The 27,851-nt window shown below is 36.5% G+C and overlaps 1 protein-coding gene across 2 annotated transcripts; it reads right to left on the reverse strand.

Moving 5' to 3' along the window:
• Positions 1–41: 41 nt before the first annotated feature.
• LOC308701644 (complement factor H-like) lies at positions 42–22,275 on the reverse strand. 2 transcript variants are annotated; one of them, XM_081384008.1, is made up of 15 exons: positions 22,122–22,275; positions 21,867–22,046; positions 13,407–13,598; positions 13,096–13,299; positions 12,341–12,520; positions 10,020–10,211; positions 9,721–9,912; positions 8,986–9,165; positions 8,698–8,803; positions 8,542–8,618; positions 7,885–8,076; positions 2,014–2,211; positions 1,715–1,906; positions 521–706; positions 42–359 (listed from the first exon to the last, which is right to left on the reverse strand). In XM_081384008.1, exons 1-15 carry the CDS (start codon positions 22,186–22,188, stop codon positions 166–168), a joined length of 2,532 nt encoding a protein of 843 aa, XP_081240134.1. In that variant the 5' UTR covers positions 22,189–22,275; the 3' UTR covers positions 42–165. The 2 variants fall into 2 exon arrangements, with proteins under 2 accessions (XP_081240134.1, XP_081240135.1); XM_081384009.1 differs by having other exon boundaries at positions 88–359; positions 21,975–22,046.
• Positions 22,276–27,851: the final 5,576 nt, after the last annotated feature.

The raw sequence follows: 27,851 nt of genomic DNA on the forward strand, positions 1-27,851 counted from the left end.
AATGAGTTAATGTTGTTTTCATACATAATGTTGCTTTTTTTATCATTTATTTAGTTTTAATTGCAAGAATTCCCAAACAACGAAACTGACTTGGGAAAAAGTGTTTATTTTGATGTTTTTTATCAGTGGTACAGCTGATGCATCAGTGATGTTTTATTCTCCTTGTCACACACACTCAGGCAAATCCATCTCTCCATCATTACAGAATTGTATTAGGCGGGTACTGCCTATTAAATGTTTGCCCCTCTGACATGCAAACTCGATTCTATCCTTATGTGGTGAGAATATCTTTTCCCGTCCAGCCCATCGCAGCTCTATTCCTCTTTTATCCATTTCCTCCACCGTCACTGAACAAGGCTCTGAAACAAACACAACATCTCACTGTCACTGTTACAATATACATTCATTGATTCATCAGCACAAGACTACAAGATTACATCAAACTTACAAATAATAATAAACAAAGACATTAAGAAAAGCCTAACGTGTCTTTGATGTATGGTTTAGTGTCCATACTTACTTAGACACTTAATATTCCCTCTCCATTCGCCTTGTTCACAGGTCATGTATTTGGAGTAGGGGCGACTCTGAACCAGTGTGTATTTATTAAAGCAGACGTATTCAACTCTCTCCCCTGAATTGTATTCAGGTTTTGGCATTTCTGTTGTATCTGCAAAGTCTACTTGTGGTGGTCGCTCACATTTCCCTGAGGGCAAAGAAAAAATGTTTTGTTTGTTTTTAGATCACCAAGTAAATGTGGCATTAACACATCTCAATATCAGCCAGATGCCTTTTTTATGGCCTTAAACAACAGAACATGTTTTTAATGTAATGCACATTAAATTAATGTGAGAATATAAGGTCATTTTAATAAAATGCTTGAAGAAAATGGCTTTCTGCTTTGAAGAGATCAGGGTTGGATTTTTCAATATAATATCATGTAATATAATATAATATAATATAATATAATATAATATAATATAATATAATATAATATAATATAATATAATATAAACTAGATCTAAATGGGACATTCTGAAGAAAGTTTAAATTGCATTTATCCATGCAAAAGTCGTCGTCTTGGAGCAAGTGCAAAGGTTATTTTGGATGGTTGCTGATCCAAAGCAACTTCTTAGAACACAGCGACAGCGACTGAAAAACCTCCATGTCTGTAGCTTCCCTTTGAAACAGGATGACTATGAACACAGTGTTTAAGGACAAACGGAGGGGAAAAACTAAAAGAAACTGCTGTTCCATCAGTTCTGTCCAACTCCCTGAAGGAATACACTGTTGTGTAGAGAAAGCTGTTTCCACAGTGATCCATTTTTACCATAATGCTGTTTAAAATGTAGACAACCATACAAATTTCTGTGATAAACCTACTCTTATAATAACCGTTCTGTTAATAACCCTCTGTCGGTCCAACTGTTTGTGGGCGGGAATACAAAAATGTGGAAATACAATCTGATCTTTTGACAAAAGCCTTGGAGTTTTTATTGTCATCCAGCAGACTTTTGAATAAAAGTGATGAATAAAATGAAATTTCTCTGTCCAGGTAAAACAGAGAAAGAGTAAATCTTGTTCATTTTCATATACAGACAATGTAACAACACAAAGTGGGCTGAAAATCGGCGAACCTAAACTTTATTATGAGCAATAGTGATGCTTACAAACACTCCTAAAAACACTTGACTAGTAAACCTGTGAACCTTACCTCTTACACATTTAGGAAATGGGACGTTCCATTCTCCAGTTGACAAGCAGGTGATTTTACTCCGTCCTTGTAATTTTGTTCCCTTCCCAACACATGAAAGAGTTATTGTGTGTCTAGGTCTGATTGAAACCTCAGGCCCCGGGCGTCCGTCTGATCTCATGTTTACTGGCAGGTTTGCGACACACATTACCTCTAAAGAACATAAAGATTTGATAAATCAAGCATCCTCCATGTGAACAACAGATCTATCATTGATCTATCTTTGTCCAATCCAAAGATTTTACATTCTGTGTCCTTACCTTCACATTTAGGGAAAGGGCTGCTCCATTCTCCATTTGTCTGACAGGTGATTTCTCTCTGTCCTTTTAATTTCAGCCCTTGTCCATTGCATGAAAACCTTAACTTGTGTCCATGTTTGACGGGACCCTCAATATCAGGGGATCCCTCTATTTCTAAGTCTAAGTCTTCCACTGTTGTGTTTAGAGGACACGTTGCCTCTAGAGAAAGCAGACACTTGATCACATATTTATCCACACAGAAGCTTTTATACCTTATGTGGCCCAGTGTTTTGGATTCACTATACTACTGATTTTCACTGTGTACTACTGAGTAGTGGTTTAGCATTACAATTACATTTTTGTTACGGTATAGAGTTAAAGATGGAGTATAAGTTGTAAGACAAATCAGACACAATCATTTGTTATATTTAACAAATAATCTTTAAAACTCACTCTGGTATCTATGGTCCCAACCCCCCAACTAAGGCAATACTTTCCTGCATTAATTTATATATATAAATGAACATGCATCCCAGAACATTGTGTGAATGATTTACTGTCTTGTGTAGTGTCTTTTAATTATATATATTTTTTTGATACTGTGTATTTTATGATCAAACCAACGGTCAATGTAATCTATAAATTGGTACTTTGAAGATCGAAATGATCATGTATATGATATTTCGATGTATATGATGACAAAATATAAAATATATAATTTGGTATGCACGGTACAAGAAAATATTTACTACGCCTCATTCTTCATCCTGATCATCACATTACAAAAAAAAAGAAAATGACTTGAAGCAAAGAGAAGCCATGGGTTCTCATCCCCTTATCACACACGAACATATATCACCACCAGCCACACCGAAAGTTTAACCACAGTGAAATCTTGGTAAGCTCTGACCCAGCAGAATGGCCAGTGAATGAAAGTGCTCAAGACTACTTTTGCTTCAACAAACCTGAGCAAAATATCTGAGACTTCTCTGCATCAGTTCGGAACAATTCATCAGTTTAACAAGGGAGCACTTCTACAGACGGATGACAAATGGAGAGGTTCTTCTGAGGGAATGGTTAGTGTATTCCCCATAAAATGGGTCTGTGTACTGCTACTACTGAAACAGCCTTTACTTCAGGATACCATGACTGGAAGAATATACTGAGTCGTTTATCAGAACATGAAGGGTCAGCGGCTGCGGAACATATCAATGCAGTGCTAGTTCATTCAACGCGCGTGACTGCTGATGCACGAATAGACTCCAGTTTTGCAAATGATGTTCTTGCATAACAAATACTGTATATTGGCGTAATATTATAAGGCGCATAATTGCCATGGTAAAATTTCCGCGGATTGCCTTTTTGTGGCGAGAACAAACAGCTCGCCTCACGAGAAATGGACATTTTTTGGGATGTCTTCAGTTGATCAGCGAATTTTACCCCCTGTTGTCCGAACATCTTTCTAAGCATGGACACAGAGGTTCTGGAAAACTATCTTTCTTCTACAACGTGTGCTGAGTTTATTTGTGTCATGGCTGACACATTTTTACACATGATTTTGGGTGAAATCACAAGCGCAAAGTATTTCTACTTGATTGTAGATTCTACTCCAGACATCACTCACACTGACCAACTTGCTCTGATCATTCGCTATGTCCAACAGGACAGTGGTGAACCTCTAGAGCCATACTGCAGAAAACATGGCAAACGAGCTCATTTAGGCCATAAAAGAACATATCATTGAGTTGATGGATTGTCGAGACCAAAGTTATAACAATGCTAATAACATGTCTGGCAGATTTTCTGGACTTCAGGACAGAATTAAAGATGCAAATCCACTTGTAGAATATGTCCCATGCTCAGCCCATTCTCTGAATTTAGTGGGGACATATGCTGCCGAGTACTGCATTGAAGCAACATCGTTTTTTGTATTCGCTGAAATGCTGTAAAAAAAAAAAAGAAAAACGTTGGAAAAAACTCATGTCATACCATGTGAAGTGTGAAGGACGGACCCTTACTCTGAAAATCTTATCTGCCACTAGATGGTCAGCGAAAGCTGATGCGAGACCTCTCAAAGTTGAATTTGGAGCAATCAAGGAAGCTTTGGAGAGTACCCATAACGATCACGAAAACCCCAAAAATGCACATTTATGGATAACCTGGAAACCACCATTTTATCTGTTGTTTGGGACGAAGTGTTTAACCGGGTAAGTGGAGTAAGCAAAGCACCTCAGCAGGTTGACCGAGACCTGTGCACTGTCTCAGTTTTGTGCAATTCATTGATCGCTTTCATCGGTGAAGTCAGAGAAGAATTTGATACTTATGAGATGGAAGCAAAGGGGCTGGTTGCGACAGACTGCTACAAATCAGTTTTTCAAAAGAAAGAGAACAAAGAAAAGGATGTTTGATGAGTCTCAAGCATCCTGTGAAGCCAATATATCGTCGCTGTCGGGCGGAAACCTCCTATGTCCAGATTTTGTCAATTTCATATTTTTTCACAAATCGATGCTATTGTTCAGTCCCATGTGGGTCTGTTATTTATCTAAAGTGTTGAAAATGGCTTGAGAGCAAATCTCTAAACTCCATTGGACACTTCAACTGTCTGAGAATCCTGGTAACTCCACCTCTTCTTCACTCCGTGGCGGGAGCCTCACAGCATTTTGTTTCCTCAAGATTGAAAATCGCAACGATTAAGAAATCCTCGTCGAGCAACACGTTAACTAGGATTTTATCTGTGTTAAACTAGGATATCAGTTATTGATGTATTTTAAATATCTACTTATTACTAGGCTTATTATTAGGCGTACTATAGGCTTATTATACATGTGCATTGACGTATTATCTAATATAATACTTGAATTGAATTAAATGTTTTGGATACCACCATTAAATTATTGTTTTTTTTATATTATTATACTGACTCGAAGTTGGCACTGTGCATGTTAGATACCCAAAGTAGCAAGGTTTTTATTTACGAGAGAAAAAGGGCTGTCTACTGGCGCCAAGTAAGCCTATCTTTGGATAACTCTGTTTTTTAGACAATAACGAGTGAAAATATTTAGGTTAGAGACATTTGAGTAGGCCTGTTTTGTTAAAAATTGATAGCTGTAATGCTTCAGTGCAGAAGGAAGCCCGTGAGCCACGAAGGTAAATTTGCGTGCAGATTAGGCTAATTTCCGCCTCATCGATTTTTGTTTTGCATCACTTATAGCTCTTAAACCTTTAAAATAGAGTTTAGGAAGATGTATGTAACCACAGTCGTTAGCTCTGGTTAACTATTGAAGCCTTTCCTCTTGTCAAAAGGCTCAACGCGATCGCCGACTTTGTTTGCATGCAGATTCATTTCTGCCAACTAGACCGCCTAGTCAGTTTATCGTTTTATTTTGGTAGTGAATCACTCATAGCTCTTAACAATTTAAAATAGAGGTTAGGAAGATGTATGTTACCACAATCATTAGCTTTGATTAGCTCTCTTGTCAAAAGGCTCAACACAACCGCAGACTCTGATGAACACTACGGATAGTAGGCCTGTCGCGATAATTAAATAACCGTCTGATCGCGATTATTTGATCTAACCGCTATTGTTTCAGACAACCGCGATTATTGCGCTCTTTTATAGGCCTACGGCACAAGGGGGAGTCATGGACCAAAATAAATAGACAAGCACTAATTACGTTTTCCAGCAACATATTCAAAGTCATCTGAAGCCATTCCATAGCTTAATGTGAGGGACAGTAGTATATTTACATTGTTAAATTAAAGTTCACAAACTCGTCTGCAGCTGTCAATCATTCCGTTTAGCATTCAAACAGCGCGCGTCGTCCGGTTAGGACAGGATACACGGTAAAACTTTCTCCAATGTGACATTCACGTTATAATGCTTGATCTGTAGATAAAGGGCTGTGGATTTGCATAAAATGACTTTATTTTGGAGTTTTTTGCTGTTTCTAAACGACTCGCTTGCTACCGTGTGCCTACACAGCACAAGGACTATGAATTGGCATCAGACGCGCAATATAAACTGGAGTTTAAAACTGTGAAGAAACAAATGATCAATAAACTGTTTGACTGATATACACTAGGATTTGTGCCCTCGCCTCGACATTTCTTCGCTTTGTGCCGTGAACTTTTAAATGCGCACTTGTGAAGCGGCGCGCTGCGCACTGTGACTCCATGTTGCATTAAGCACATCATTTTGCACCCGCGATGCGCATACGCGCTTTGTTCCGCTCTGTTTTGAAGCGTATCATATTATCATGGTTTGTGCACATTTGTTTTTATTAACATGTTTAGATTTTATTCAATTACTGTGCAGCTGTTTTCACAAATTACTTTTTGCTGCTGATTTATACACTCACTAAGTTTAATAAACTTACTATTGAATATATTTATTTAATATTTAAAGGTGTTAACTGTAATCTTACACTGCAAAATGATAACTTACAAAGGATTAAATTTATCACAATTATTTAATGAATGAAGCACAAAGCCCTAAAACAGACAATTAATCGGCATAATCGCCAAAGCCCCAACACAGACAATTAATCGTCAAAGCCCTAAAACTGACAATTAATCGACATAACCGCAATTATTTTTTAGACAATTAATCGTCAGCCAAATTTCATAATCGTGACAGGCCTAACGGATAGCAGCGACGTCTGTGTCTGTTCCATTCTAATCAATGACAGCGTAACCTCATATGTCCCTTCTCCAAAGTCACAAATCTTGTATCTCCAATAAAATATGATTTTGGGGAAATGTTGTGTTAATGTTGGTACACAACAGTATATGATAGCAATATAAGGTATGATACCAACTTTAACGATACAATGTCTAATGACTCAAAAAATATGCGTTTTTTTTTTACTTTCCTGAAAAATAATGGTTTTGGAGATGTGAGGATATAATATATATATCCGAGGCGTTCCCTTTCTAGGGAACTTGCGCTGCATCGATTGATGCTGTGGGAACATCTTTACCCACGCCACCAAATCATGTGGTTTTGGGTTTTGTTTCATGTTTGTAGTTTTATGTCTTTTATTTTGAAATACTCATACTCTTGTTTCGTGGTCCCATGTCATTTGCTTCCCTTGATCCTCATATATGTGCCATGTGTACGTGTCATATTCTCATTGTTTTTTTTGTCATGTGTTTCTCAGTTCTGTTTTCTTATTGGTTCTCTGTCCTAATTGTTCACACGTGTTCCTTGTTTGGTCATTAGTCTCTGTATAAATAGCCCTCATGTTTCATTGTTCCTTTGTCTAGCTTTGTTCAGTGTAACCTGCTGGTGGTGATTGTTTCGGTCAAGTCCGCTCATGTTCCAGTCAATTCTATGTTTTGCATTTGCTTACTTTGGATTAAATAAACTGCACACGGGTTCATTACTACACTCGCCTCTAGTGGACTTGCATTAAAAAACGTCAGCATGACGTCACATGAAGTCAGACTGCATCTCTACCCCTGGGAAATCTAATTCATTTATGTGAATCTCTGAACCGATTTTTTTTTTATATTCCTACGCTGTATTTTACCTAGCAATATACAAAAGAATTTAATAAAATATATAATAATGAAAGAATTGCACCAAAATATGAAATATTATAAAAGTGAATATATAATATGAACACATTAATATTAATTATGCAACAAAATAATTTTTCAAAATAGTATTGTGAAATAAAATCATGTATAATTAAAATAATCACACCTGAAATCTTATAAAATAGAATGAGTAATATTATTAAATAATAATAAACATTAATTATACAAAATATTTTGTAGCAATATTCAAAATAGTATCAACCAAAAATTATATACAAAGTCTTATTCATTTATAGATATGTACTATGTCTTTTGTTATATTAAATTTGAATATACCCTCTGTGGCCTTACCTACACATTTGGGAAATGGGCTGCTCCATTGCCCATTCGACAGGCAGGTTATTTCTTTCGGTCCTTGTAAAATCCGAGCATAACCAACACATGAAAATGTCAACCTGTGTCCATATTTGATTAATTCATCATAATCAGGGAGTCCCTCCACTTTCATGTTTCCCTCTGTCTTGTCTGGGACACACGATATCTCTAAAAAGAAAAGAAAAAAAGTCTAGTTTCAGGGCCTCAGATGGCAAAATCCATGCAGTAACCAATGCATTTATATCAGGCTGCCCAGCCGCTTAAACAGGTAAAAATAATTTAGGATATTCAAAATATAACGACAACAATCTGATGTCACCTGCATTTTTGTGTGAAGTCAAAAAAGGAAAATATAGGCCTAATGCACTGTTTACAGTCTTAAAAATAAAGGTTATTTAGTGACATCTGGTTCCACGAAGAACCTTTAACATCCATAGAACTTTTCATTCCCACAAAAGGTTCTTTATAGTGGAAAATGGTTCTTCAGATTTTTTAAATGATCTTCACACAAAGAAAAAAGGGGTTCTTTTAAGAACTTTTCACTGAAAGGTCTTTTGGGGAACCAAAAATGGTTCTTCCATGAAAACCCACTTTTGATCCTTAATTTTTAAGTGTATGTGACTTTTTCAGTACCTTCACAGGCAGGCATTTGATTGTCCCATCCACCATCCCGACATGTTCTGGTGTCAAATCGACTCATCATCTGGTAGCTTGACAAACATATCCATAAGATTATTATAATTTTTTTTTTCCAAATAGATCTGTCTGAATATAAACTTACATACTCACCCATCTCTGCAGATATACTTGATGGTTGTTCCAAAAACAAATTTGCTACCACTCACAATAGTGTATCGACCATTTGGAATATCTTCAGGCAGCTCACAGCGTTTGACTGATTGTGAATCAGAAACAAAAGATACAGTTCAGAGTTCTGAGAAATCAGCTTTTGAAGTCCAATGAAATTACATGATAATAAGTTACTCTGATTATTTTGAATGCATACAACTAGAGTTAAAGTATTTTTAGAGCAGTCCAATCATTTCTAAACATTGTGTGTGTGTCTTGTATACCTACGTGAACATTTTGCATCACGCAATTTAGTCCATTTGTTATTACTACACATGTAGGTGATTTTTAGTGGAGATGCATAGCCATGTTTGCAATTGTAGTCAAGTTTATCACCATCAGAGTAGTTGCCTTTCCTTGAGCTTTGAGAAACTTCTGCATTCTCCTCCTCTGGGATCTCAGAGCAACCTGTTAGACAATTTAGAAAATTACATCATTGCTGCCATTTCTGTATGTTATTCATTTAAATAGAAATGCCTTGGATAACACTAAAGCATATCCAAACTAGCAAAACATTGATCTAATTTTCCCCAATCTGTTAGTTTGTTCACTCTAGGAGATGAAACTACACGGTCTTTAACTTAGTTAATATTTGACAGTTCTGGGCAGGACTTTTGTGTGCTGAATGATGTTTATTTGGGATCACATTTGTGAAAAAGACGTAATTTCTGTTTTGCCTAAATAACAACAACAATAATAATGAAACATATCTAGAAAAAAGGTCGCACCACAACAATTACTTGCACTTGTACAAATGCTCCCAAATAAATATTGAGGTCGCACAGATTTAATTTCGGGGGCATATGCGACCAAAATGGTCTCAAGTTTGATCCTTGTACATTTACATATACTACAGACATTGTAACATCAGCTTATTGTAACGAACCTACACTTTAATATGAGCAATAGTGATGCTTACAAACACTGCTAACAAAACTCGACTAGTAAACATGTGAACCTTACCTCTTACGCATTTAGGAAATGGGACGTTCCATTCTCCAGTTGACAAGCAGGAGATTTTTTTCTGTCCTTGTAATTCTGATCCCTTCTCAACACATGAAAGAGTTATTGTGTGTCCAGGTCTGATTGAAACCTCAGGCCCCAGGCGTCCGTCTGATCTCATGTTTACTGGCAGGTTTGCGACACACATTACCTCTAAAGAACATAAAGATCTGATAAATCAAGCATCCTCCATGTGAACAACAGATCTATCATTGATCTATCTTTGTCCAATCCAAGGCTTTTACATTCTGTGTCCTTACCTTCACATTTAGGGAAAGGGCTGCTCCATTCTCCATTTGTCTGACAGGTGATTTCTCTCTGTCCTTTTAATTTCAGCCCTTGTCCATTGCATGAAAACCTTAACTTGTGTCCATGTTTGATGGGACCCTCAATATCAGGGGATCGCTCTATTTTTAAGTCTTCCACTGTTGTGTTTAGAGGACACGTTGCCTCTAGAGAAAGCAGACATTAGATCACATATTTATCCATAGTGAATAATTTATAAGTTATGTGGCCCAGTGTTTTGGATTCACAATACTAGGGGAGAGTGGGGTGAGTTGTGCCAGTTTTTACTCAAAGTGACTTTAAAGTGAGGCCATGACAGTAATGCCTTCAACTTAAGGATGTACATGTATTTTAGGATGTTGTGCATCCCTGAGAATAATAACTTTGGATCTGAAATAAATAGTTTCAGAAATATAGCTTTTGGGAAAAAAGTGGTCTCATGGCACAACTTGCCCCTGGTGCGGGGTAAGTTGTGCCTTTTGGGGAAATATGTTGGGGTAAATTGTGCCAGTGCTTTCTGAAGTAAAACAGAACATTTTACTGTTATGAACCGTATGCTATATGAAAGCAAGACAAATTCAATACAAAATTACTAATTTAAGGTTTATTTAGATATTGTCACCCTGGAATACCATAGCATGCGTTTTTCCTACTATGGTCAATTGCATAGGGATTTTGTATTGAACATAACTCTGGATCACAGTGTCATAGAGACAAGGGGGCGGGCTCATTTTACTCAGACGACCAATCAGTCTCTCAGGATCATTGTGAAGCTATCAAGCTACGCCCTAGCAACCATTTAGAGCACCATAGCAACACAATATATGATATTTGTAAATCATTTCAGGGAAAAAAGGCTTTGGCAATAGATCCCTGTTGACAGAACGCTGTCTGTCAATTATTTAACATAAGAATAAAGTTACTAGGCTAATTTCTAAACATCCTATTGTGACTTAGGCCACTTAAAAACTGAATAAAACTTCTATTTATTAACATAGTGCAAACTCAAAACTGAAATCAGTGTTAGCTAAATTAAACAAATAGCAGGCAGGCCTAAGTCAAACAATGATGAGGCATGCCCATCTCCTCACTTCTCAAGATTATCCACTGTGAGTATGTAGGTCTAGGTGGTCTGGATCTGGCACAACTTACCCCATGCCCTTTGGCACAAATCACCCCAGACCCACAAGTTTGAAAAACTAGCATGATCCAGCAGTTAAGAGCTAACATCATGCTAACTGTATAGACTCATTGTGTAGCCTACTAAAGCACTAAAACATGTGTGAAATGTTTTCAAACTTGTCTATAATTGTTCAGACACTACAATCAAAAAACCTTAATCATAGAAAATTTACTTTGAAAGGGAAAAAACTGTTTTTTGCACTAAAATGAGCTTAACTCTCATGCCATGTATCTCTCTTTTTTGGAGGATGAGTAAAATTGATTGCTTTTCAAAATTATGTGGTCACATGACCAAATTATTCTATGGTTTTCCAGAACAAGGGGTGGAACTACTTCCCCCCCTGGCACAAATCACCCCACTCTCCCCTACTGATTTTCACTGTGTACTACTAAGTAGTGGTTTAGCATAACAACTACATTTTTATTATATGGTATTGAGTTACAGATGAAATACGTCTATCCCTAACAACCTTATGAAAAATTCAATATGGTTTCTTTCCTGACTAAGGTCTGTTATTTAATTTGATATGCCATATCTGCATTTTAAATGTTGCTTGCAAAAGAATATGAATATATGGATACTTTTAAATTACCATTAATAGGAAAAGATTCTCAATGGCTCTGAAAACACCTTGGTTACGACTGTAATCTTGGTTCCCTGAAGAGGGAACGAGAAGCTGCATTGATTGATGCTGTTGGAACACTCTGCATGATTGGTTCATAAAGCCGTGTGAAATCATAGCAACTTACTTAGCCTACTTACAAAGCACTATATGGTTTAGTAGTTAGTAATGGTTTACTGGTTCCGCAGTACTTGCGCGTGCTCCTAACGCATTATAGTCCTTCACGTCTATTGCAATCTTAAAATTCTGGTCAGTTGATAATACCTAGAATATCAAATATCAAAATGGCGGTATATCCTTTTCCTATTTAGCACCTAAACTTTGGAATAGTCTTCCTAGCATTGTTTGAGAAGCAGACACACTCTGTTTAAATCTAGACTAAAAATGCATCTCTTTAACCTGGCATTCACATAGAACATTATACACTTCTATTATTCAAAACCTCCAGTCCAATAATTTCTAAATATTGTGTGTGTGTCTTGTATACCTACGTGAACATTTTTCACCACGCCATTTAGTCCATTTGTTATTAGTACACATGTAGGTGATTTTTTGTGGAGATGCATAGCCACGTTTGCAATTGTAGTCAAGTTTATCACCATCAGAGTAGTTGCCTTCCCTTGAGCTTTGAGAAACTTCTGCATTCTCCTCCTCTGGGATCTCAGAGCAACCTGTTAGACAATTTAGAAAATGACATAATTGTTGTCATTTCTGTATGTTATTCAATTAAAATAGAAATGCCTTACCATTCAGTGTCACCAACACTAAAGCATATCCAAACATAAAATAGCAAAAAATTGATCTAATTTTCCCCAATCTGTTAGTTTGTTCACTCTAGGAGATGAAACTACACGGTCTTTAACTTAGTTAATATTTGACAGTTCTGGGCAGGACTTTTGTGTGCTGAATGATGTTTATTTGGGATCACATTTGTGAAAAAGATGTAATTTCTGTTTTGCCTAAATAACAACAACAATAATAATGAAACATATCTAGAAAAAAGGTCGCACCACAACAATTACTTGCACTTGTACAAATGCTCCCAAATCAATTTTGAGGTCGCACAGATTTAATTTCGGGGGCATATGCGACCAAAATGGTCTCAAGTTTGAGCCTTGTACATTTGCATATACTACAGACATTGTAACATCAGCTGAAAATCATCGAACCTACACTTTAATATGAGCAATAGTGATGCTTACAAACACTGCTAACAAAACTCAACTAGTAAACATGTGAACCTTACCTCTTACGCATTTAGGAAATGGGACGTTCCATTCTCCAGTTGACAAGCAGGAGATTTTTTTCTGTCCTTGTAATTTTGTTCTCCTCCCAACACATGAAAGAGTTATTGTGTGTCCAGGTCTGATTGAAACCTCAGGCCCCGGGTGTCCGTCCTCAGTGACGTCTGATCTCATGTTTACAGACAGGTTTGCGACACACATTACCTCTAAAGAACATAAAGATTTGATAAATCAAGCATCCTCCATGTGAACAACAGATCTATCATTGATCTATCATTGTCCAATCCAAGGCTTTTACATTCTGTGTCCTTACCTTCACATTTAGGGAAAGGGCTGCTCCATTCTCCATTTGGCTGACAGGTGATTTCTCTCTGTCCTTTTAATTTCAGCCCTTGTCCATTGCATGAAAACCTTAACTTGTGTCCATGTTCGACGGGACCCTCAATATCAGGGGATCGCTCTATTTTTAAGTCTTCCACTGTTGTGTTTAGAGGACATGTTGCCTCTAGAGAAAGCAGACATTTGATCACATATTTATCCACAGAGAATAATTTATAAGTTATGTGGCCCAGTGTTTTGGATTCACTATACTACTTATTTTCACTGTGTACTATTGAGTAGTGGTTTAGCATAACAACTACATTTTTGTTATATGGTATAGAGTTAAAGATGGAGTATACGTCTATCCCTAACAACCTAATGAAAAATTCAATATGGTTTCTTTCTGACTAAGGTCTGTTATTTCATTTGATATGCCATATTTGCATTTTAAACGTTGCTTGCAAAAGCATATGAATATATGAATACTTTTAAATTACCGTTAATAGGAAAAGATTCTCTATGGCTCTGAAAACACCTTGGTTACGACTGTAATCTTGGTTCCCCGAAGAGGGAACGAGAAGCTGCGTTGATTGATGCTGTTGGAACACTCATGAAGTATGGCAAGCACGTGTGAAATCAGTCCAATGGTGTGACAAGACGACAGAGGCGGGTGATGTCACGAACCAGGAAACTATAAAGCATGCCCAAACAGTTCAAAGCTAGCTTCTAATAGGCTGAAGTAAGTCCCTGACTGACGCGCAGGAAGTATGGCAACTTACTTACTAACAAAGCACTAAATGGTTTAGTAGTTAGTAATGGTTTACTGGTTCCCTAGTAGGCTACTTGAGCGAGCTCCTAACACATTATAGTCCTTCACGTCTATTGCAATCTTAAAATTCTGATCATTTGATAATACCTAGAATATCAAAATTGACTGCTGGCGGTATATCCTTTTCCTATTTAACACCTATACTTTGGAATAGTCTTCCAAGCATTGTTTGAGAAGCAGACACACTCTGTCAATTTAAGTCTAAAAACGCATCTCTTTAACCTGGCATTCACATAGAACATTATACACTTTTATTTTATTCACTATTATTCAAATCAGTTAAATGATTATTAGGCTGCATAGATTAGGTCAGTCGGAACCGGGGACACTTCCTAAAACACCTGCTGTAGCCTACTCGTTACATCATAAGAAAAAAATGGCATCTACGCTAATGTTAGTCTTTCTGTTTTTTACCAACTATAACCAACAATAGTTAGATCAAATGGTAAACGGTGGATCATGTACATAGGTTAAATACCAGCGACTTGAATACTTTTTCTTGCGACTTTTAGTGCTGGTTTTGTGCTGTGCTTTGTAGTCAATTAACATCCATTCAGATCGCTTCATAAATGTAAATTCGTCTATCATGTAATTTTTAAACGACTTATGAATGAAAGATACGGCTTCACTTCACATTGTCCAATGAAATTTTAACTTGTTGTGCCCAGATGACGATTGGTCGGTGCACATGACAAACAGGCATCAATGAATTATGTAATATTTTAAAATATGTGATATGTGGATTTTTTTTATTAAATCGACACACTACCTTTGATTATTGAAAAAAAAGTTTAAAAATTGTTTGGTTTATTTCTTCCTGCTGTCGAGCCATAGGTAGGCAACTCAAATAAAATAACCATATTTGGCTTGATAGCAGGTTCCTGAACAGACTGTGGAATTCCTACGTTTACACTAGTGCTACACTAGTACTTGTACTAAATGTTACGCTCTTAGATGTTCGAAAAACATCCCTATTATCTCTAGCCTTGGCTACCGTATATAGACCGCCTGGGCCTTACGCTGATTTCCTAAAAGAGTTTGCAGATCTTCTCTCAGACCTATTAGTTAACTTCGATAAAGCATTAATTGTTGGAGACTTTAATATCCATGTAGATAATCAAAATGATGCGTTAGGGGCTGCGTTTACAGATTTATTAAACTCCTTTGGGGTCAAGCAAAACGTCACCGGACCAACTCATCGTTTTAATCATACACTCGATTTAATTATATCACATGGAACCGATCCAACCGATATAGATATCATTCCACAAAGTGACGATGTCACTGACCATTACATGGTAACTTGCATATTACGTACTCCTGTAATATATCATGCTGCGCCGCGTTATCGATTAGGCAGAACAATCCTTCCATCCATCATAGATCATTTTTCAAATAGCTTATTGGATCTGTCTCAGCTGCTCAGTGAACCCAAACAAACAGATGAACTTGAGGAATTAACTAGCACTATGAGCACCATTCTCTCTGGATCATTGGATATTGTTGCGCCCATTAGATTAAAAAAGGTCAGAGAGAAAAGTAAAGCACCATGGTACAACAATACTACGCGTGTTCTAAAGAGAGAAACCCGTAATTTAGAGCGTAAATGGAAACAAACTAACTTAGAGGTCTTTAGAATCGCATGGAAAGACAGTATGTCACGTTATAAAAAGGCCCTAAAAGCGGCCAGGGCTGAGCATCTCCGCAAACTAATAGAAAACAACCATAACAATCCAAAGTTCTTATTTAACACCGTGGCGAGACTAACAAATAAACAGATGACTCCTGAACAAAATATTCCATTACAGTTTAGTAGTAATGATTTCATGAAGTTCTTCACTGAAAAAATAGAAAACATCAGAACCACAATTGTAAACTTTCAATCCTCAATCGCGCCTTATAATTCAGCCTCAATTATCACCCCGCAAGAACAATTACAGTGCTTTACAACTATAGAACAAAAAGAGTTAAATAAACTTTTTACTTCATCTAAAACAACAACATGTTTACTAGATCCTATACCAACTAAACTATTGAAAGAAGTGTTACCTGTAGTGGAAGAGCCTCTCCTCAATATTATTAACTCGTCTTTATCTTTAGGTTATGTTCCAAAAACATTTAAACTGGCAGTTATAAAACCTCTCATTAAGAAACCACAATTAGATCCTAATAATCTAGTAAATTATAGACCCATTTCAAATCTACCTTTTATGTCTAAAATACTAGAAAAAGTTGTGTCCGCTCAACTGGGATCTTTCTTACAAGAAAATGACGTCTATGAAAAGTTTCAGTCCGGGTTCAGGCCGCATCATAGCACTGAAACTGCGCTCGTTAAAATCACAAATGATTTACTTTTAGCTTCTGACCAAGGCTGTATCTCAATATTAGTTTTACTTGATCTTAGTGCTGCGTTCGATACTATAGATCATACAATACTCTTAGATCGACTACAAAATTATACTGGTGTTCAAGGACAAGCATTAAGCTGGTTTAGATCGTATTTATCTGACCGCTACCATTTTGTTTATTTAAATGGAGAAAAATCTATCATAACTCCAGTAAACTATGGAGTGCAGCAGGGATCTGTGTTAGGCCCTCTATTATTCTCAATATATATATGCTGCCACTTGGAAATATTATAAGGAAACATGGAATTAGTTTCCATTGTTATGCTGATGACACTCAAATCTATATTTCATCACGGCCGGATGAAAACGCTAAATTATCCAAATTGACAGAGTGTGTTAAAGATATAAAAGATTGGATGACGCGTAATTTCTTTTATTAAATCCAGACAAGACAGAGGTACTACTTATCGGTTCAAAAAAACACCCACAAAACCTCTCACAATACAACTTTAACATAGTAGGATGTCCTGTTACTTCATCCTCTACAGTAAAAGACCTGGGTGTTATATTAGACTGCAACCTGTCTTTTGAAAATCATATTTCATATGTTACAAGAACAGCCTTTTTCCACCTTAGAAACATTGCTAAGCTACGTAATATGCTATCTGTTTCTGATGCAGAAAAGTTAGTTCATGCATTCATGACTTCGAGACTAGATTACTGTAATGCGTTATTAGCCGGTTGTCCTGCATCCTCAATAAACAAGCTACAGTTAGTCCAAAATGCCGCCGCTAGAGTTCTAACTAGATCAAGAAAATATGATCATATAACACCGATTTTATCATCACTACATTGGTTACCTATAAAGTCCCGTATTAATTACAATGTATTGCTACTGACTTATAAAGCCCTAAACGGCTTAGCTCCAGTCTATTTAACGGATCTTCTATCGCCCTATAATCCATCGCGCTCTTTAAGGTCACTAAATTCGAGGCTTTTGGTAATACCTAGGATATCCAGATCCACCAAAAGAGGGAGAGCATTTTCACATTTAGCACCAAAACTCTGGAATAGCCTTCCTGATACTGTTCGTTGCTCAGACTCGCTCTCCCAGTTTAAAACTAGATTAAAGACGCATCTCTTCAGCCAGGCATTCATATAATACTTTTAATCTTACAGTTAAATCCGACCTCTAGCTTATAAACGCCAGAGGAGAACTGGCCCCCGACTGAGCCCGGGTTCTCCCAAGGTTTTTTTTTTCTCCATTAGGTCACCTGATGGAGTTTTTCGGTTCCTTGCCACTGTTGCCTTTGGCTTGCTCAGTTGGGGATATTTAATTTAATTAATCAATCAACGATACTATTGATCAGCATTACCAAACGTAGACGTTCCACTAGAAACAAACATTGATGTATTGTTCTAATTTATTGCTGTGAAGCTGCTTTGATACAGCCTGTGTTGTGAAAAGCGCTATATAAATAAACTTGACTTGACTTGACTTGACTAGTGCATTTTCGTTTTAAAACACATAACTTTTGCTACGGTTACACCTACCGTCCACAGCACACTACTCCGGAGTTTTAGACCCTCAAAAACGGAGACTAAACCCCCTTCAGTCAAGTCCAAAGCTCAGACACACGCAAGTGACACAACCAATAGCAACGCCAATGACGCCTCAGACTGACAAATATGTGAAAAATAAAAGTGAAATTTAGGCTAATTGATTTTCGTACACATTGTCATAATTACAATCAAATGCATTCTGTTTTATTATCATTGATATTTGTTTGAGAGGGGCATTTTTGATTCATTTGACCCCAACATTTTCATGTGCGCAAGAATGACATCTCAATGCCGAACCGCTTGCTGATGCGACTGAACTAAAATCAACCAATCGTTGATGTAGTTCAGAATGCGGATGCCATGAAGACACAGTGGTGCCAGTGCTGCATCCAGGCATTTGATGAACATGTGGAGTGATAAAGCTAGACCTAATGGAAGAACCTGATATTGGTAAGCCTCGCCCCCGAAAGCTAACCTCAGGAATGAAGTGTTGTGGAAGGATGGATACATAGAAGTATGCGTCCTTGAGATCTATTGTAACAAACCAGTCCTCTGATCTGATCTGTGGTATGATCCTTCTCAAGGTAAACATTTTGAACTTGAGCGGTTCAGATAATGCAGATCCAAAATGGGACGCAACCCCCCATCCTTCTTTGAAACGATAAAATATAGGTTGATGTTCACTGGTACATGTTCTCTGGCCCCTTTCCCAAACAAAGCTTTTACCTCCTGTTCCATAACCAGAGCCTTCTCGGGGCCCTCTAATGTGGGTAGGACCCCCCATAGATCTGGGTTGGGTGGGCGAGACTCAAATTGTAGACTAAACACTTTTTTTCGACTGTGCGCAGGACCCATCAAGATATATTTGGTAGTAGTTTCCACGCTGCCAGGAAATCTACTAAGAGAACCAGCCTCTCGAGAATGGCCCATGGTGTTTTTTGAGCAACCACTAAAGCAGTGCCCTAAAGCAGCGCACTGGCAGGAGACAACCCAAATGGTAGCTCTAAAACCCTCCTCAGAGGGGGCGAGCATCCCAGAGCTGCTACGTATCCAGGCAGTCACTGATATACAGTATGGGCACCATATAATGAGGAGTATTATACGAGCTGTTACCACAGCCTACTTGGCGATAATGATCCATCTTACCCCTCGAAGGCTGCGGTTGAGAGTGCCTTCACGATCACCCTTCTTTCTGGGGGGAGCTCGGGTAGCGACGCTCTGTTTTTGTGCAGCACAGTGTGAGGAGCTGACTGCTCTCATTTAGCAGCCCCAGAGACTTGAGAGCAGTGGGGGAGATGCTTCTGGAACATCGCCGCCTGCTTGCTGGCCTCCTGGAACCTCTGTGTTGAGAGTGTCGATGTTTAATTTGGCAACAGCGCTCCTCGCAACCTCCACCAGCTCCTCACAGGCTGGAGAGTGAGGTGGCGAGTCCTCAACCTTTCCTGCCTCGATGCTTTCAACATCCAACTCCTTAGAGCTAGATACTTGAAGCACTGTTGCCTCACCCAGTGCGAAAGTAACAGCAAAGCGTGCTTCCGAACACTAAAGGTGCGTTCCATTCGACCGTAAGTGGACTGCGAAGTGGACTTCACAGGGTTTTTCGCCATCTTAAGTAAGATTCCAATCAGAAGGGAACAAACATGTTCAGTTTGAAGGGTACTGCAAGCTGTGTAGGAAATAAGGGAACGTTGATACATCACTTCGCTGGAAATGGAGAGCGAAAATCAACCAACTATCATTGTGCACCACATCACCAGTCTGTCTACATGTTTTGTATATATAGGCCTATTAATATGATTTTAAAGGTATAATGGAGGATTTTCCCGAATTTTAGAAAAGAACCACCCTCTCCACTTTTTGAAAAAAAATGCACATGCGCAACACTCTACCTGCTCCCGAGAGGGAACGCCTATTAAACGTGTGCACGAGAGAGCATGCACGAGCCTAGTTCTCCTCGTGCACGCTCCGTTTACAAGTTGCTGTTGGCATGGCTCATACAAGCCTTTTTTCCAAAAGAAGATTTGCACTTTTTCCACTATGTCAGACTGGTCTTGTTTCTTTCTTCAGAGGCCTTTCTCTTCTTGTCATACAATTCGTAGACACTTTTTCTCTTGTGACCCTCAGACATTTTGAAAAAAACCCGGTGAGAACGGCGAGCTTCAATGAATGGCTGAAACCGTAGCTCACATATATATATATATGAAGAGTTCAGATGCAAAAGCCTCTAAGTGCCATCTGAAATGTTCTTCTAGAATGATCATTTTTATCAAGCTTGTATATTTAAAGGAGAAGTTCACTTTTAAAATGAAAATTCTGTCATCATATACTCACCCTCATGTTGTTTCAAAGCTGTATGAATTTCTTTCTTCTGCTGAACAGAAAGGAAGATATTTAGAAGAATATCAGTAACCAGACAGTTTTGGGTCCTATTGACTTCCACAGTATATTTTCTTCTTACTATGGAAGTCAATGGGACCCAAAACTGTCTGGTTACTGATATTCTTCTAAATATCTTCCTTTCTGTTCAGCAGAAGAAAGAAATTCATACAGCTTTGAAACAACATGAGGGTGAGTATATGATGACATAATTTTCATTTTATAAGTGAACTTCTCCTTTAAGTTCAATAATTTCACTTAAATGGCAATGCAAATTACCTATTAATTGTCATTTAAGTGAAATTACTTAAATATACAAGCTTTATACAAATGATCATTCTAGAAGAAACGTTTAGATGGCACTTAGAGGCTTTTGCATCTGAACTCTTCATATATATATATATATATATATATATATATATATATATATATATATATATATATATATATATATATATATATATATATATATATATATATATAGAGGTAGACAACAAATATAGCGCTTACTGAAGGCACAGAAGCTTTGCACTATTTGGGCATGCTTTATAGTTTCCTGGTTTGTGACGTCACCCGCCTCTGACATCTTGTCACACCATTGGACTGATTTCACACGTGCTTCACGACGCAAACACGCAGAGCGTTCCCACTGCGTCAATTGAAAGGGAACTCCTTGCTGTCACGAAAGTATTTTGAAAAATGTCAGCATGATGTAACATGAAGTCTGACAGCATCTCTACCATTGGGGAATCTAATTCATTTATATGAATCTGTGAACCAATTTTTTTTTTTCCTACACTGTATTTTACCTAGCAATATACAAAATAATTTTATAAAATAAAATATATAATAATGAAAGAAATGCCCCAAAATATGAAATAATATCATAAAAGAGAATATACAATATCAACCCATTAATATTAACTATACAATATATTATTTTATAGCAAAATGCATTATCTTATAAAGAAATGATGATATGTCAAATAAATGTCATAAATAGATTAACAAATAAATGATAATGAGATATAAAATAAGAACCAAAGCATTTATATCAGGCCGCCAAACCATTTCAAAAGTTAAAAATAAAAGGTTCTTTATATTGTAATAATGGGGAACCAAAAATGATTCTTCTGTGAAAACCAACTTTTGGACCCTTCATTTTCAAGTGTATAGGTGACTTTTTCAGTACCGCCACGTGCAGTCTAATCCAATGAAATAACATGATAATAAGTTACTCTAATTACGTTTAATTCATACAGCTAGATTTAAAAGTATTTTTAGAGCAGACCACTGATTTCTAAACTTTGTTTGTGTGTGTGTCTTGTATACCTACGGGAACATTTTCCATCATGTGATTTAGTCCAGTTATTATCCCTACACATGTAGGTGATTTTTAGTGGAGATGCATAGCCATGTTTGCAATTGTAGTCAAGTTGATCACCATCAGAGTAGTTGTCTTTCCTTGAGCTTTGAGAAACTTCTGCATTCTCCTCCTCTGGGATCTCAGAGCAACCTGTTAGACAATTTAGAAAATTACATCATTGCTGTCATTTCTGTTTGTTATTCATTTAAAATAGAAATGCCTTACCATTATGTGTCGATGCATCAACACTAAAGCATATCCAAACACATAAAATAGCAAAACTTGATCTCATTTTCCCCAATCTGTTAGTTTGTTCACTCTAGGAGATGAAGAAACTCACCAAACAAGGTCTTTAACTTAGTTAATATTTGCCAGTTCTGGGCAGGACTGTTCATATAGGGTTATTTATATGTGAAAAAGATGTCGTGTCTATTTTGTCCAAATAACAACAACAACAACAACAACAATAATAATAATGAAACAGATATATAATGAGATTTAAAAGTCTGAGTGCTTGCGATAATGGTCCCATTTTACATTTTTCTGTTTATTTTTAAATTCATAGTAATAAATTAAAGCAAATCATCAGCAATTAGCAACAATTTGAGTGAAAAGTGAATAAAAAAAAAAAGAAAATTGAAGAGAACAGAAGAAAATATACAATTTATTCAGCATCGCAAACCTATGAATCTTAAACATTTCAGCTTTTGTCATTATTTTTTTATTTTTTCTCAATATATATAGGTTATTATTATATATTTTTTTAGAAATTACAGTTTGAATTTATTTATACAATGTAAAAAAAAGAAAGAAATCAAAGTCTGAGATCACAAAAAAATAAATAAAAATAAAATAAAATAATAATTTATTCGCAATAACAACCACTTGAGGGAGTTGTGTAAATTCTCTCTCCTGTGTGTGATGTACTCTAGCATCAAACTATTGACAAATGTGAGCTTAGGACCCTTGGAACTGTTGTGGTACAAAAACACATTTTACATACTTAGCAAATTGAACCAAGCTGCAAAGCAAATACTCTGCGCAAACATGAAGTGCTCTTTGTATGGGAAGATCAAATACAAATATCCCGGAATTGATGTTTTTGAAGGTAGATGAAGCAAGTCTTCTGCGATTTCACAATGCATTGATATCTGACCACTTCTGAGCAAATCGTGTGAGGCTGATTATTTAAAATGAGTACGGTTAAATTACACATTTTCTCTCCTGTTTGTCTGTCACCAGAGCTGCCCTTTTTATGTTGCATACTGTATGGCATAAATTACAATGAAAAAAAAAACATTAAAAATAATTGTTTACATTTTGAATAAAATAAGTTTCATATATTGATATTACATATTTGAATATTATTAAAGTGTCCTGATTTCTATAACTCTGCACTGGCTAATAAAGTTTGTACTGAAATTTTGCAAAATAAATTTCATCATAATCTAATGCAATTCATCTGGCCAGTTAATATCCAGTATTCTTGTCTTAAATTCTTTTTGCATCGTGATTCTTATAGTTTTCAATATCTCAGTTTGATTCTCCATCACTTGCAGATAGTGGGTTATTATGTATGTAGAGCAGGTAGAAAGTTAGAGAATGCATGTGCATTGGATATCAGTTTATTTAGATGAGGGGTTTTCAAGCTTGTTGATGCCAAAGACCATCAAATACAAAGATGCCCTTGCAAGGGTCTTCCTTTCTAAACTATAAAGACTGCTATACTACTGAGCATTTGTTTTCTATGCAGAAAAATGTTGAAAAATGTTACTTACTATGGCTGTCAAAAGAATAATATAATCACAATTCATCTCATGATTTCTTTTGAAAGCAGACAGACATATTTACGTATTCAAACGTATTTAGCCCTCGTTTTTTTAAAGGGGACCTATAATACCCCTTTTTACAAGATGTAAAATAAGTCTCTGATGTCCCCAGAGTGTGTATGTGAAGTTTTAGCTCAAAATACCCCACAGATCAATTTTATAGCATGTTAAAATGGACACTTTTTGGGGGTGAGCAAAAACGTGCCATTTTTTGTGTGTCCCTTTAAAAGCAAATGAGCTGGTGCTCCTGGCCCCCTTTCAAGAAGAGGGCAGAGCTTCAAGAACACATGCTCCGGTGTCAGGACGCACTGAAAATGTCAGAAACTCTCAATAGCGGTGTTCAGTTCGAACCAGAGTCGGACAATAATGCCTACAGAGACTGCATGGAGACAGAAGAGGTATAGTTTAGTTTAATTTAATTACTGTTATAACTCATGCTTTCATCTTGCTTGTATCCACTATTAGCCTGTTGTATCGGACACCATCCGAATGATGGCCATAGCATTACTGATGAGTTTTATGAAGTTTATTGTACATCACACAAAAGATGAAGTGTGCATTAAAGTCTTATCCATAAACTCTCTATCTCTCCCTTGCATTATCATCAACATACACAGCGAATTACACAAAACACTCTTTACAACTAACAGTAAACAAATATATAGACTTTATGCCTTTTTTAGGGGTGCTTAATAAACTGGTAAACTTTATATTTGAAAAACAACTCAGATAAACCGTAATTGAGTACGTGGTCTCCCTTTCATTACTGCCGTGACCAGTATCGCTCTGGAGACTGTAAGCTGGATCACGAACAGTTTGTACAGATCAAGCAGCAACCTTCCGATCTCTCCCTTGAATCCAACATGAAAGTGACTTAAACTGCAAATCATCAACTGGCCGCTAGAGACAGGCTCCAAAAGAGAGTCAATCCCATAGACCCCCCATGTTAAAATGGCCAATTTTACGAGATGGTCCTCACTGCAGAACACGAAATCCAGGGGGAGGAGTTGGATCCAGATCCAATTCCTCCCACCTTACATATACCTAAACCTACCAATCTCCACCCCTTAGATCTGGATCCAACTCCAAGGCACTCCAAGGTGCTACTGAATTTTACAGCAGAAAAACAAAACAAAGTTTACAGTCTGATATGGGTCATGAACCTGTGATTTTTATTATCCCTTTGGATTGACCCTCGTTCATAAAGCAGTCTGGTGTAAAATGATTTGCGCAGACATAAACAAATTTAGTTAAATGGGGGTGCATTACCTTCGAAAATTAAACTGCACCCTCAGTGGCTTAGATGATGGAAGAAAATGAAGACTCTTATATTCACGCTTGTTGAGGAAATTATCTATTTAGTGGTGAGACTGCAATGAAAACCAGACCCACTTGTCTTTGAAGTACTTTATTCTTGCAAAAAGGCAAGTGTTTAAATAAAAAAAATAAAATGTTTATAATGAAATCATTTTCTCAAAACGTAATAAAATCTTGAGTTCATAATGTAATAACAATTTTTACATTATGGGAAATTTATTACATTATAAACTCATTATACAGTACATCTAAATCTAAATCCAGTCTTAAACCACCTGCGAAATGCAACAGATTTAAATATTCATGCAATTATTATCATTATCATTATTGTTGTTGTTGTTATTATTATTATTATTTAAAAAAACAAAGCATTGGTATTCCTTTACAATACATTTTAAAAATCTAAATCCAGTCTTAACCTGCCTACAAAATCCACCAGATTACTGATTCTACTACTACTATGAATAGTAAATTCAAGATGCAGACGTTCTGAGAGCAAGGGGTTTGTGAACTTTATTTTATAACCACTGTACATGATTGTTAGTATTTTTCAACATGCCCTTTGATGTAGGCTACATTCAGGTTCTGTTTTGCTGTAACTTATATTAAAGTGAAGAAATGTTTGCCCTAACCGTCCCGCCGGCGGGACGCCACCCCATGAAAAAAATTCATAATCAAATTACTAAGCAACCACTGAATGATATGATACAAAATAGGTATCATTTTAAAGCTTAGCTTTTCAATGAATGTAGCCATTATGATTATCTCCAAAGTAGTGCTGAGTTATTTGCTGATAAAATGATTTTTTTTTATATATATAATTTATGAGGAAGGGGAAATTATTATGTACTGCAATGTCAAAAACATCATACTGCTCAGATAGTCATGTGTCATATGTCATTTGAAAGGTCTCAATGAGTAGAATACAACAAGCATAATTGTTTTAGGCTTTTACTAAACTTGAGCAAGGTTTTTGTAAAATAAGCCCCTCAAGAGACCCATGGGTAAACCATATATGGATGCTGAATTTTAGACACATTTCTGCTTGTAACTTCATGAAACATGCTCCGATTGTGGAAAATGACACACCATTATTTACAGAAGATGCTTACAATTAAAATGAGTCCAAACTCAACGTAATCCATCACTCAGAACTAAAGATACTCCTCATGGAGTTCTAATACACAAAAAATACACAAACGCACGTAGCCAAGCGAGGTAGCTTAGACTTGGCCTTTTTACTCGTATCTTCATGAAACATACATCGATCATGAAAAATGACACATCGTTATTTACAGCAGGAGCTCACGATTAAGAAGAGCCCAAACTCATCAATCACATCTAAAGATATTCTTCATGGTGTTCTAACACAGAAAATACCAAAGACGCACCTAGCCAAATATATACTCATGAAGCACTCGCGTTTGGTTTTCACTTATAACTTCATGAAGCATGCACATATCGTAGAAAAATGCACATCATTATTTTCAGCAGACTCTCACGATTAAAAAGAGCCCAAACTCAGCATAATCCATCACTCATATCTAAAGTTATTCCTCGTGGAGTTGTAACACATGAAGCCACAAATGCGCACATAGATCTTTATTATAGATGTAGCACTTATGTCGCGTTCTAACTCATAACTCAATGAAGCATGCATCAATTGTGGAAAATGGCACATCATTATTTACAGCAGATTGTTAAGATTAAAAAGAGCCCAAACACACCATAATCCATCCCTCAGATCTAAAGATATTCCTTATGGCGTTCTGACACAAAAAAATACCAGAGGCGCACCTATGAAGTAGCAATAGCAGTGATGCTATGTTGTTTTGATGTGACGTTTCAGCTCATAACTCAATAAAACATGCATGGATTGTGAAAAATCGAACATCTTTATTGACAGCAGATTCTCACGATTACAAAGAGCATAAACATAATCCATTGCTTTGATCACGAGATATTCCTCACGAAGTGATGCATACTTGGCTAAAAAACAAGTCTCTCGCCACCTAGCTGCGAAAATATTCATTATCATATTTTTCAAAAATATTGCCTTGATTCAAACAAAATTGGTGTCATTTGAAACCTTAGAGTCTGAACTTTACAGTGAATGTAGCCAATTTGAAAAACTCCTAAGCATTGCTGAGTTATTTGCTGATAAATATTTTAAAAAAATATAATCTATAAAATACTTTTTTGTACTATGTACTGCAATGTGTCAAAAACATCATACATCTCATGAAACATTAAAAAAATCGTTGAAAATGGCACTTCTTTTTTTTACAGTTTTTTCATTTTTTTCATTTTTACAATTAAAATGAGCCCAAAATTAACTTTATCTATTGCTTTTATGATAAGATATTCTTCATAGTGAAACAATTTTAAAAATGCCCATGAGGGGGCGTCAAGGTCTCAACAAAAAGGCTATCTTTTTTTTTCTTGCTGTAACTTTTGATTACTTTATCCAATCACCACAAAATTTTATTCAGATGCAGCTCATATGTAGAGGGACTTCCCCAAAAAAGAATTTTCCTCCTACCTTATTTCCTTCCTGAGTTATACCATGTCAAATAAGAAAGATATGCATTATCATTATAAAAAAAAATATATAATTTTTGTCTTTTATCAGCAGTTTCTCGGCAGCAGAATGTCCAAATGTAATGTAATTTATATTTTCAAAAAATTTGAAAAGTGTTCTTTCAAACGATACCTACCTTTTGACTCTCCTTGCTATAGTTTTGAAGTTATGAGTCTGTAGTTTTGTGTATGTCACTCAGAAAACTCATTTTTTTTATTGCTTTCCAAA

Source organism: Scardinius erythrophthalmus (genome assembly GCF_964197995.2).
Source record: "Scardinius erythrophthalmus genome assembly, chromosome: 14".
In the NCBI taxonomy this organism is placed as follows: domain Eukaryota; kingdom Metazoa; phylum Chordata; class Actinopteri; order Cypriniformes; family Leuciscidae; genus Scardinius; species Scardinius erythrophthalmus.